Source organism: Salmo salar, chromosome ssa18 (genome assembly GCF_905237065.1).
Source record: "Salmo salar chromosome ssa18, Ssal_v3.1, whole genome shotgun sequence".
NCBI lineage: Eukaryota > Metazoa > Chordata > Actinopteri > Salmoniformes > Salmonidae > Salmo > Salmo salar.
The window spans coordinates 15,529,896-15,543,070 of NC_059459.1; the positions used below are offsets into that span (position 1 = coordinate 15,529,896).

At 42.1% G+C, this 13,175-nt stretch overlaps 1 protein-coding gene across 1 annotated transcript in view; it reads left to right on the forward strand.

Moving 5' to 3' along the window:
- The window catches only part of birc6 (baculoviral IAP repeat containing 6), a 162,780-nt gene that overhangs the window by 1,431 nt on the left and 148,174 nt on the right, over window positions 1–13,175 (forward strand). Inside the window, 4 exon segments of the mRNA XM_014154510.2 lie at window positions 4,587–4,768; window positions 7,633–7,770; window positions 12,434–12,627; window positions 12,803–12,914. Of these exon segments, the coding sequence (XP_014009985.2) occupies window positions 4,587–4,768; window positions 7,633–7,770; window positions 12,434–12,627; window positions 12,803–12,914 (626 nt within the window).

The window sequence follows — 13,175 nt, forward strand, 5'->3', positions numbered from 1 at the left end:
TGTCGCAGTAAATGTTCTTAACAAGCGTGTTAGCAATAACTCGTTAGTTGCAGAACGTTTATCTAGCTAGCTCTAGTTGGTTATGACGTGTTGTTGCTATTCGTACTAGTACTAGGCAGAACGAGAAAGTATGCAATGGCTCTTGGCAATCTAGCTAGTTAATAGTGTTGTAGCTCACAGTAGCTGTACAATTTTGGAAGGAAATGGTAGAAGATAGTGAACCTAAATACACTCGGATTTAATTTTGACAGTTTATATTTGACGATGCCAAACAATGGAAATTATTGGTGTTTGTTCCACAACGTGACTCGCCATCTGTAGCTAAATTGAATCCAATGAGCAAAAACACCTGGGTGTATTTTGATACCTTTCGTCTATAGTGCCTACTGTAGTATCGTTAACTACAAACTGAATCAATTTGCTGAACTGAAGCTATTCTCCGTTTCATGACATTGTGTTCACTTCAGTGTGTAATGTGCTGTAAAATCACTTCACTCAATGACTTCCCTCTTAGCATATGCACATAGCTATTTATTTATGAATGTATTTTAACATTGCAGTTGGGACATCGCCCAGTTCTGAGTGGATGTGTTTATGTCCTCTTATGTGTTTGGGTATGCAGTGTGCTGTACTGACTGTTTACATTGTGTGGGATGTTAATTAATGTATATGGTGTTGCCAAAGAAAGTTTCCATCCTGGATGGACAGTTACATTTTATTCTATGACTCTTTTACTGGAGGTTAAAAAAGGACACATGCTAGCATGTGGGGCGGCAGGTAGCCTTGTGGTTAGAGCGTTGGGCCAGTAACCAGCAGGTAGCCTAGCGGTTAGTGTTGGGCCAGTAACCAGCAGGTAGCCTGGCAGTTAGAGCGTTGGGGCAGTATCCAGCAGGTAGCCTGGCGGTTAGAGCGTTGGGGCATTAACCAGCAGGTAGCCTGGCGGTTAGAGCGTTGGGCCAGTAACCAGCAGGTAGCCTGGCGGTTAGAGCGTTGGGCCAGTAACCAGCAGGTAGCCTGGCGGTTAGAGCGTTGGGCCAGTAACCAGCAGGTAGCCTGGCGGTTAGAGCGTTGGGCCAGTAACCAGCAGGTAGCCTGGCAGTTAGAGCGTTGGGCCAGCAGGTAGCCTGGCGGTTAGAGCGTTGGGCCAGTAACTGAAAGGTTGTTGGATTGATTCCCAGAGCTGACAAGTTAAAAATCTGTCATTCTGACCCTGAACAAAGCAGTTAACCCACTGTTCCTAGGCGGTCATTGTAAATAAGAATTTGTTATTAACTGACTTACCTAATTAAATATATATATATATATTTTCTTTTTACATTTAACCTTTATTTAACCGGCTGTCGAAGACATGTACCTGAGTCTACTTGTTAGTTGAGCCAAATAGCAGAACAAAGAATAACATATTTGTGACTATTAGGCTGTTGGTGGACTGGTATGTTTTTAATCTTATCGACCAAACAATCGACCAGTCGACTAAATGGGGTCAGCCCTAATTTGCACTGAGGGTAATTGGTATGTGATGATGAATTCCATTATGAAAGTTAATTTAATCTAACTTTAACAGCCAAATTTTCATCTAGGTGGCCTTAGAAGTCATATCGTCATCCAGTATAGTTATTACATTGCATTTAGCCTGTAGCCTATATTTTGGCCTGTTATGCACCACTGGCATGGACAAATCTTCAGACTTGTCCATTGCTATCAGAACTAAAGAGCGGTCTGTTTTTATTTCATCTGATGAATAGACTACACGCTATTGGTCCCAGAGATGACGGACACCAGTAGCATTTATTATCAAAGAAAATGACACAGCAGTGTAGGTGTGACAAATTTGTCTTCTCTAGAAATGAGGCATTATATTATTATTCCTTGCACTGCTATTTGGCTCAACTAACAAGTAGACTCGGGGGACAAGGGAGGCCCTTTTCCTGGTACAAGTCTTTGACAGCCGGTTCTCTTTAGATGCCAACTATGCAGCATCTGTTAACACACTGGGTTGTTGACAGTAAATAATGTGACTGACAACACAGAGCAGTTCAGAGATATGCTACAAGTGAATTTGAGTTGTAGGCAACATGCACTTTTCCAATTTGATAATGTTTGTCCTGTAGACTGCTCCTTGGCAGAGGACAGAATTGGATGACGACCAAAGATATAGCCTATCTAGCAAACTACAAGGCTCAAAGTGCGACCATTTTGCTCACATATGTGCCTAATATTTTTCTGTGCAACCTGGGAACAAGAAAGCACGTAGAAAAAAAATTGCCCACATTATAATTGATGCAACGATTACTTCACTGTACCACAGCCCCTGAGTGCCATGGAGAATACACTGAGCACAGATTCATAACCGCACCATAACTTGCACCATCGCTACAAAGAAAATGGCTTGTTAACTGAAATATTTTTCATTGTGCTCTTAAATTTCTTTGTGCGCTCCTACATTTTTCATCTTAGGCGCACGTGCTCCTTGTAAAATAAAAAAAAGTCAGCGTACAGCCCTGGCTGAAAATGGATGTCTTGACTTTGGGTCATATGGCTTGGGTGCAAGACAAGCTATCGGTTTTGACTAGCAGAAGTTAATTGGTAAACAGGTTAGGAGAACTTACACAGCAGGTTAGGTAAATTAACGGGGCAGGTTAGAATTAGGTGAAGGTTAGGAAAAGTTTTAGGGTTAGCAAATTTTCCCAGATGCGACTTTTTATTTATTTTATTTTTTATTTCACCTTTATTTAACCAGGTGGGCTAGTTGAGAACAAGTTCTCATTTGCAATTGCGACCTGGCCAAGATAAAGCATAACAATTCGACACATACAACAACACACAGTTACACATGGAATAAACAAAACATACAGTCAATAGTACAGTAGAACAAAAGAAAACAAAAAGTCTATATACAGTGAGTGCAAATGAGGTAAGTTAAGGCAATAAATAGGCCATGGTGGCGAAGTAATTACAATATAGCAATTAAACACTGGAATGGTAGATGTGCAGAAGATGCATGTGCAAGTAGAGATACTGGGGTGCAAAGGAGCAAGATAAATAAAATAAATACAGTATGGGGATGAGGTAGGTAGATAGATGGGCTGTTTACAGATGGGCTATGTACAGGTGCAGTGATCTGTGAGCTGCTCTGACAGCTGGTGCTTAAAGCTAGTGAGGGAGATATGAGTCTCCAGCATCAGAGATTTTTGCAGTTCGTTCCAGTCATTGGCAGCAGAGAACTGGAAGGAAAGACGACCAAAGGAGGAATTGGCTTTGGGGGTGACCAGTGAGATATACCTGCTGGAGTGTGTGCTACGAGTGGGTGCTGCTATGGTGACCAGTGAGCTGAGATAAGGCGGGGCTTTACCTAGCAAAGACTTGTAGATAACCTGTAGCCAGTGGGTTTGGCGACGAGTATGAAGCGAGGGCCAACCAACGAGAGCGTACAGGTCGCAATGGTGGGTAGTGTATGGGGCTTTGGTGACAAAACGGATGGCACTGTGATAGACTGACTGCATCCAGTTTGTTGAGTAGTGTTGGAGGCTATTTTATAGATGACATCACCGAAGTCAAGGATCGGTAGGATGGTCAGTTTTACGAGGGTATGTTTGGCAGCATGAGTGAAGGATGCTTTGTTGCGAAATAGGAAGCCGATTCTAGATTTAATTTTGGATTGGAGACGCTTAATGTGAGTCTGGAAGGAGAGTTTACAGTCTAACCAGACACCCAGGTATTTGTAGTTGTCCACGTATTCTAAGTCAGAGCCGTCCAGAGTAGTGATGCTGGACGGGCGAGCAGGTGCGGGCACTGATCGATTGAATAGCATGCATTTAGTTTTACTTGCGTTTAAGAGCAGTTGGAGGCCACGGAAGGAGAGTTGTATGGCATTGAAGCTCGTTTGGAGGTTAGTTAACACAGTGTCCAAAGAGGGGCCAGAAGTATACAGAATGGTGTCGTCTGCGTAGAGGTGGCTCTAACATCAATATTCAACCAAGCCTGCCCTGAGGACAGTCTTGTTTTCTTCTAATGCGATTCTGCGCAAGACAAGTGTGCTCATCTGCCATAATCGACAGATTAATTGTGATGTAGTTGAATTATCCTGCCTAACACGAGCGTTTTACATTACAGCACGGAATGAAGTGGTAATAAAACAGTTAAAGGCTATAGGTGTGTCTGAGGACAATATTTTCGTTGTAACTAACATTAGTTTTAATAATAAATTATCCAATAGGGCAATAAATTCATTTTTGAGGAGACTGTGTAATTGAAATATAAACACAGGTTATGTAAATTGTTTAGGCTTTACATGCATATACAATTTTTTATTACGAAGTGCAACAACACCTCGTAAGCCTCGATTGTTTCTTGATGCTGCATTATGCCAAACAATGACGCATATCCATTTGTTTTCAGTCAGGATGCCCATGAGATTATTGTGACTAACTAGCAACTTGCAGTTTAGCTCGTCAATATTTCAAAGACTAAATTCAAAGATTTAGGCTATTTTAGTATCTGATTTACATGATCGGACAGCAAAAGTCCAGCCAATGCTATGTCTTAGTGGCTAAACAACTCTAACACCCTGATGTTTGTGTTCCTAGCTAAAATTGGAGGCCGTGTTAGGTGTCAGTACTTCCCTGCGGTAGACAAGGTCCTCTTCGTGGACGACTATGCAGTGGGCTGCAGAAAGGACTTGAACGGCATCCTGCTGCTGGACACAGCCCTGCAGGCCCCCGTGGCCAAACCAGAGGACGTGGTCCAGCTAGAGCTACCTGTCACAGAGGTAAGAGAGCTAGCCAGTCAGCCACCGACACATGACACAAAACCCACTTCCACATGGAAGTGTGCTCATAGCACTCGCTAAAGTTGGCTTTTAAACCCATTGACATAGAATCGCTGACATGAATATGTTTACATACAATGGTATTACAGTACAACACACAATGAACAACAATTATTGATGCTCATAAACAGTTAGTGCTACTTTGGCTGATTGTGATCTTACCTTTGTTTTTAATGTATCTATTTTTTACTGTTGTGAGTGCAAGTTAGGACACAGGTATCGATCGTTTGAATATGTCCCACTACTGCTAGCATTGTCTACCTTGCTCTAAAATCACACAAACCTGACGACAGGCCTGCTTAGTAATGTAGAAAAACTGGTCCACTGTGAGAGCGCACATGCTAACTGTGGAGAATCCACCACTCCCGTTAATTTGTCTTAATGAGTGTGACAATTCTTGGCCTGTGCAAGTACCTCAGACTTTCATGTAAATCATGCATCTCGTTAGGAGATTTGCAGACAAATTGGAGTTACGAGTGCGACTCTAAAGTTAGGAATCGATCATTATGTCCCCAAAATAATTAATGAGGGTGTGCATCTTTTTTTCATTGTCTTTATCTCTGGCCTGTCGTATCTGTAGGACCTGGTTACATAACATTTCTAAATGGAACTGTCTGAACACAGCGTTTCCCCCTCTGTTTAGTTTATATAGCCTACAGACAGGTGCAATTGGACCCATTGTGGTAGTCCAACCGTTTCATGAAAAGGCATGCACAGACCACAATTTATACTTTAATTCAAAGCCTTGGTGTTTCTATTGCTGAGTTGCCAATGCATTGTAATTGTAGAATTTATTCATGTAGGCTACTATTAGGGAGGTGAACGGCAGGTGAAAATTTTGTCCCGAAGACAAACATTCATTAACGTTGTGAATTATGTGCATTTGCAACTCTCAACTCTCCCATGTTTCATGAGCTGAAAGAAAAGATTCTAGATATTTCCCATACGCACAAAAAGCTTATTTCTCTCAAATTTTGTGCACAAATTTGTTTACATCCGGTCTCACAAATGCAGACCACATGTAACCACGTCAGCCCGTAAATGGACTGGTGATTTTAAAGTAGGGATATATATATATATGTGTTTCAACCACGAGCTTTAGTGTTGGAATAATAGACATGTCTCGTTTATTTTGGGCTTTTTTGCCAGCTGCTATACTTTGCCATTTACAATAGGCTATTCATTATTCTAGGGGCCTACTTTGTATCATGTTTAACAAAAGCCTGCCCACCAAGTTTAATCTTACAAATCAAAACACAAGGCAAAAGAAAACGCGCGTCAAATGCGGCTAACTACTGGTTAAAAAGGGAATAATTGACTTTAATGCTGTTAACCATATGTCTAAACTCTCATTATACAGTTAATAACACCCTGTTGAAACGGGAGTAAACGGTGAAGTGTTATTGAGACACGTTTCAGTAGCTGTGGGGCTCAAATGGCACTAGCAGCCTTTCATTTAAGGGGGGAAAAATGAACAAGTAGTCCTACCTAACGTAACAATGCTGTAACATAAGTAAGAACCCATATGAATCGTTCTAATTATTTGCCACGGATATGAGTGCAGATTAAAGAAATGATTGCAGTTGATACGGAGCCATGGTTTACTTGAGTTGCGAGGTCATTTCTTAAAGATTCAATTTCGTTTAAACGCTCACACCCATGAATTTGACCAGGCACTGGAAACTGTTTCCCTTTGCCTGATAAACACTGACCGACATTCTTTAATTCTTTATTTATTTAAACAGTTTCTTGTCGTACCAGCCCATCAAAATTCACAGCGAGATGAGCCAGATCGTTGTAACCCTTGACTGTTGCGAACTCGTTGGTTTCAAAGCAAGGCTTACTTTACTTTATGACGTCTGTTTTATATATGCCCCATGTCTAAATCATTACAGGCTGCGCACAGACAGCAAGCCTATGTACTCAGACATATCCCCTCGTCATTCCTCTGAGAGACTGATGATGTTTTAATCATCACACCACAGGCGCTTAGTAGATCTGAGCACACACAGCCTGTTTCCCAGGATTAGTTGCACCTCACAGCCAAGACCATGTTTTGTTCCTCATTGAAATGCTCTGAAGGTGTCCCAATATTGATATTGGCTGCATGCCGGTGCATGTGCCCCGATGTTATAATATTTAGTAAAATCGTTTTATTCTTAGACGCCCTTTTTCCCACCCAGTTGCACAGCTAATTTGCATTTGTTGACCCACCTGCTGAGTGGAGTATTTTTTTCCCCCTCCTTCCCAGTCCTTGCATTCGTAGCTCAGTCTATGAATTTGACAGTGGATACATGGCATGGTCAGACTGGTTGAAATGATAACCTCTGTGGGAATGGCTGTGTGTACTTTGTGCTGCCAGTATTATTGATCTGCCCAGGCTGTTTCTCCTCTCCTGCAGCAGTCTGTTACTGTTGACTCCAACCTGCCTGCCTGCTTTGTCCTCTCTGATCTGCCCATCTCTCCAAGGCTCTATCTAATGAGTATTGACCACATCTCCATGTCAGCTAGCAGTGGATAATGCTGCATTAGAAGTTATTCAGGAAAATCAATCATATTACTAGCAAGCCTAGTGAGTTTTACAGGACAATGAGAACAATGTTTTTTAATGTAACATTTGTGAATGGTTTATGTCATTTGAGATCTGAATGGTGACTCATAGACTCTAATGAGTCAACAACTTCAACGACAATTGGCATACGACCTTGGGTAAAAAGGTCTTGGTTCCATCAGTGAACCCGTTATTGTGTCTCTACCCCTTGTACTATGGTGTGAGTGTGGATCTCTGTGTGTGTTCCCTGCAGGCTCAGCAGATGCTCTCTGCCTGCCTGGAGAAGGTAGATGTGTCCAACACAGAGGGCTACGACATCTTCATCGCTCAACTCAAAGAAGGACTGAAGAATACCTCACACGAGACTGCAGCCAATCACAAAGTGGCCAAGGTGAGTCACACTCAGCGCTCTGGGAGGAGGCGAACCATGTCACAACTTGCCTACTAACCCATATTCATGTTGTGCTATTATGGTGTTTTCTGCTGCTGTTATGTCTTTCCACTGCAGATTGTTCAAATTGTCACAGATAATAGTGTTAGACAAATGCACGAAGCAGGTGTAGCAGTTCGCTTCAGTTGTCTAACATAACACATCTCTGTTTGTACTGTGACACCGCAAGTCGTCAATCACCTGTTAGAGAGCATGCCAGAGGTTGAACAAGTTTGTTCATTGACTGTGCAGCAGTGCAAAATTAGACAAATTTGCTTTTGATTATTCAAAACTTGCCAGCTCTTATTAGTCGGGCTGACAGTCAGTTACTGTTATTCTGCTCGCAGCAGTCAGTGACTTACACGAAAATGCATTAAGTTTAATGTATAGTGTGTGTAGCTCGTTGACACATTCTAATCGATGCTAGGCTAGGGAACTGATAGAGCAGTGTCTGCTGCTGGGCCAGAGCTGTCATCTCCTGTGGCTGAGGTGTTGCTCAGATATAACAGCTCTAACGCCAGGGAATGCCAGTTCTTCAGCAGTGTGTAGCAAAGTCAAAGGAGACTAAAGAGGACGCGGTTTTAATTAAAATGTACTGAGGGATAAAAATGGGAATGCTAATTTGAGGTATTTAGTCTAGGCCTATATACTATTATATTATATTATATTATATAATATATATAATATATATAATATTATATTATATTATATTATATTACATTATATGGTGTCTAGGGCTGTGACGGTCATGACATTTTGGATGACGGTTATTGACCAAATGAGTCACAGCAATTTGGTTACCTTTTTTCCTTTTTCCTTTACTCATTTTGTCCTCGCATCTGCTCCTGACTGCATATGCTGCCATATAAATATAATGAATAGAACGGGCGTCGCCGTTCAAGTCAATGATAGTATAATGGGTGGACTGGCAGCCATTGCGAGTGTAGCTTTTGAAGCAAAGTAGGAAGTAAAATAAGGAAGTTTACCTAGGGCTCTAAATTGACATGTTTCGTTGGTAGCACTGGCGCTCCCAATTAAAAAAAGAATCATACAAAATAAGCGAGGAGCAGCACATGAAATGTAATTGATTGAGATACAGCCTATATTGGGGTCTATATGAATTCTAGCTACTTTTTGTTGTGCCCGAGAAACACATTTGTTACACTGTAACTGCATTCGTTTATTATAAAAGCTAAAATGTTGATACAATTACCTGTCATTGAAATTAGGCATTTGTGGAATATTAGGTTTGTACATTGAGTACAATCACTATTTTGGTGAATTACATTGAATTTAAAAATAAATAAATCATAATGATCAGGATTGTGATGACAACATGCATTCATTGCTATGATCATTGATCTCCTGAAGAAGATATCCCTGTTCCTTTCTTTCTGTGCCCCCAAATGTTTGGATATACTGGTAAAGTTACCAGGTTGTTAGCTAGTTAGCCAAGGAGGTAACGTGACTGAACAAAGTGTAAACAAACGGTTAATGATGCACGAGTAGTTTTAGAATGGCCAATGAGATGGTTTAGGGATGTAAAAAGCGGCAATCTGACATTGGATCAAAATGTTGCGCCGGTGATATCGGTCAGATCTTGAAAAGCAAGCCGTGCACGCTGTAACGGTTGTGCAGCCAGGACCCTAACAAATCTGCACTCGCTTGTTTCTCTAGGGCGCTTAGAAACGACTATCTGGGATATTTAGTTCATAGTCGCACAGTGCTCCCAAAATCAAACTAGTCGCAGAGACATATTTTCTTGCATATGTGACCAACTTGGTCGCACTTTAGTGCACTGAGAGTACCCATCAATATGTTTTGTGATTTGTTGATTCAACTGACATTACAAAAAATCAATCCCATTGCATGATAACATCAGTTATCATTTGAATGAAAATGATGCATTACCCTGAAAATGATTGAATCACAATACCAGGCAGCCATTGAGAGTGTACCCATGAGTTTACCAGTCAAATTGCCAGTGTCAGAGGTTCCTAGCCTTTTTTATTCATTCTATTTTTATGCGACTCAACTGCGCGGGTGCCCGGCCATCCTTCTGTTTGTTCCACACACAAAAAAAGCATTTAAACGTTCATGACGTTTTATTTTCATGATGGTCTTTATCCATAACTGTCAGTGACAAGTTATACGGTAATTGTGCCAGCCCTAATCGTGAGATTTGTAATTTGGTAGCCTTCTGCTTCCCTTGATATCGTGTTGCTCTGTGGATGGATAAAGTGCGGTTTTGGTTCTAGCAAAAACAGTGATTCATCAATCGGCTTATAATTCCCCCACACACTCCCAAACCAGTTCCCTTTATGTTCAGTGCAGGTCTAACAAAGAGGGAAAAACTGTGGTTGTGTGACATTGCATTTGTCTCTTTGATTATGCGTACATGCGCTCTCTTTCAGTGCCGGTGAGATCCTGAGACCTGACTGCAGTCTGCGACAAAGAGCAGAAACTGCAGACCTCATCGGCATATTAATAGCCAGAGCAGGGGGACGAGCACCGCTTCTGTCCCAATGCCCGCTCTCCACTCTGTGTAATTGAACCTGGGCAAAAACAAATCAGAATGTCTATCTTAACATCACCCCCACCTCCCTCGATGCATAGAGTTTGGCCAGAAAGCTATCGGTGTGTAATGTGAAAGCCAAGGCACTGGGAATTCCCCATTTACTCACCCCTTTACTTCCTCCTCCAGAATTTGATGTATCTCTCCTGGTATGTGCTGGGCTGCCAAGGGATGAGGAAGCTGCCTTACCACTGCCTCTGTGGGCCTCCCTGCCAGTGTGCTTCTGCAGCAAACCATCATCCATTACACTGACTCCAATTGGAGTCCAATCTGCTAGTCACTGGCGGATGGTGAGGCTGGTCCAAGTTCAACATTAGCCTTTAAGACTCACCACGTGTGACACACTGAATGTCTAATATATATGTGTCCTGCCGGCCATAAAACGCCCACAAGAAAAGGATATTTGTTCTTATACAATTTTTTATAAATATCTTAGTTTATAAATCCACTTCCTCCTCACCATTGTCCTCTGCCTTACCCTGGTATATTGTTGTGTTCCTGCCATGCAGCACAACACCCGCCCTTTGGCTATGCTCCAGAGATTTTTAAACACACCTCTATGTAGAGAGATTAAGCTCTCACTCATATAGGATCTGGGTGACCTACTAGTTCAGTCTTATTTAACAGGGATGTGTGTGTCTTTGTAAGATAATCTTGTTCTATAACCAGTGAGTTACCCCACACTAGGGTAAATGTTCCATTTCAAGAACAAATAACTTTTCTCCTGGGTAACCCAGTATTTCCCGCCAAAACAGGAAGTGTCGTTCTAAAGCATATAAAACCATCGGACAGAATCGTGCCATTCTAAGGTGTATTATACATAAAATCCAACTTTCTTTTCTTATTGCGTTTATCATTTTTTTTACAAAATATAATGGTAATTCTAAAGCAATAGTCATGGATAATCTTGCAAGGTTTTGTTTTATGATAGTTAAGCAAATCAACACCTGACAAAGTAGAATGTTGGTCAAATACACTTAAGCTAGCATACATCGTATCCAAATATAGCCACGGCATAAAATGCATTTAAATGGCAACATAAACTTTGTGTTGACGCTGAAGAAGACACCCAGTAGGCTACGAGCTGAGAGGGGATCTGCGCAGCCCAGTGGAGGAAGTGAGGAAGATTGCTCATAACTTTAGCGAGTCAGAGGTCAGTGATCACGTGCTACAGGGGTAGGCAACGTGAAGGAAGAGTGGGAAAGGGCTCAAGTTCAAATTGGACTGCAGCACACGTTTGGAACAGTCTGGCAGATATGGTAGATGTGTGTAGCGCAATACTGTTTGCAATAGCATGGTAGGAGAACCCGTTGCTCGCAGCAATTTCTGCTAGAATTTCATCTCGTGCTTGCGTCGTCTTGAGGTAAGACTGCATCGTTCTAGAACGTTTTGCTGCTAAACCCCCCTGTTCTCTTGCTGAAGCCCCCTCTCTACACTTGCATTGCAACACTTGCATGGATCTAGGTCCGGATGAAACTTGTTGTCGATCCCTCTGGTGTAGGCTCCATTTCATTTTGCCCTTGCAGATGTAGCTTTCTTCGTCGGTGGCATTAGTTTTACGCAGCTGAATTAATAAAATTAGGTAGGCCTACCCTACCGTGGGAAGCCAGATTTAGACATTGTATATAACAGTTCCTTTTCACATCATGTTGTTCATATAAATAATATATTATAATTTACCGGTTTATTTATCCCGGGAAACGAGAGTGGGTTTGGTAGGGAACTCTGAAATCTCGGTAACTCGGTTCCCACTATTAAACCCTACCCCAGACATGACTCTGTTTACTCAAGCACATTTTTTTTTAGCGCTGGTTCCATAACTTCCATTGCTGAGAACCATGGCAGAAGAATCCGCTCCACTGGCCATCAGCGCCAACCAGCACTCTGTTACATCAAGATCACTTTGCTGTTGCACTATTTCATTTAGCGCCCACTAATTTTTATTTGTACCAGCAGGGATGGGACGCGGTATTACAAAAATTCCACTAGGCTCGCTGGACACTGCTATCTCCTTTTTCCCCCTAACACTGTCTGTCACTCTCTCTCCAGTGGGCAACAGTGACGTTTCATCTTCCACACCATGTGCTAAAGTTGGTCGCCAGTGCCATCGTGACTGAGCTGAAGAAGATCAACCAGAACGTCGCTGCCTTGTCTGTGGCCTCGTCCATCATGGACAGGCTCTCCTACCTCTTACCAAGTGCACGGCCTGAGCTGGGGGTGGGCCCAGGGCGCTCTGTAGATAGGTGAGCAGGACCTTAAACCATGACATACCTCATAATGCACCAGAGGTGTTAAAATGACTCAAATAACCTCTTCTCGCCAATACCAATCAGATGTATTTCGTTCCTTTTGTTTTGACTGTATTTCTTAATTGAAAAGGTGTTGTTGACAAGTTGACCCTTGCTGTCTGTCTTTCAGGTCATTGATGTACAGTGAGGCAAATAGGAGAGAAACGTTCATGTCGTGGCCCCATGCCGGGTACAGGTGGGCACAGCCTGACCCCATGGCCCAAGCAGGGTTTTACCACCAGGTAGGCAGTGTAAGGACACCTCCTCTCCCATCATCTCTTCCTCTAATGCTTACATAGTGAAGAAAAATGTACATTTGATCCTCCAATTACATGTTTATCATGTTTGCATGCCGTTTGAGACCCAAGTTGCTGCAGGGCACATTATTGCTGATGCAGTATAAAGAGGCATAATATTTCTGTACATAAAGTGTAAAAGATTAGCTGTTTTTTTTTATTGTGTATGGTTGAGCCTCATGATGCTTGGCTTGGAGTTCCTTCCTG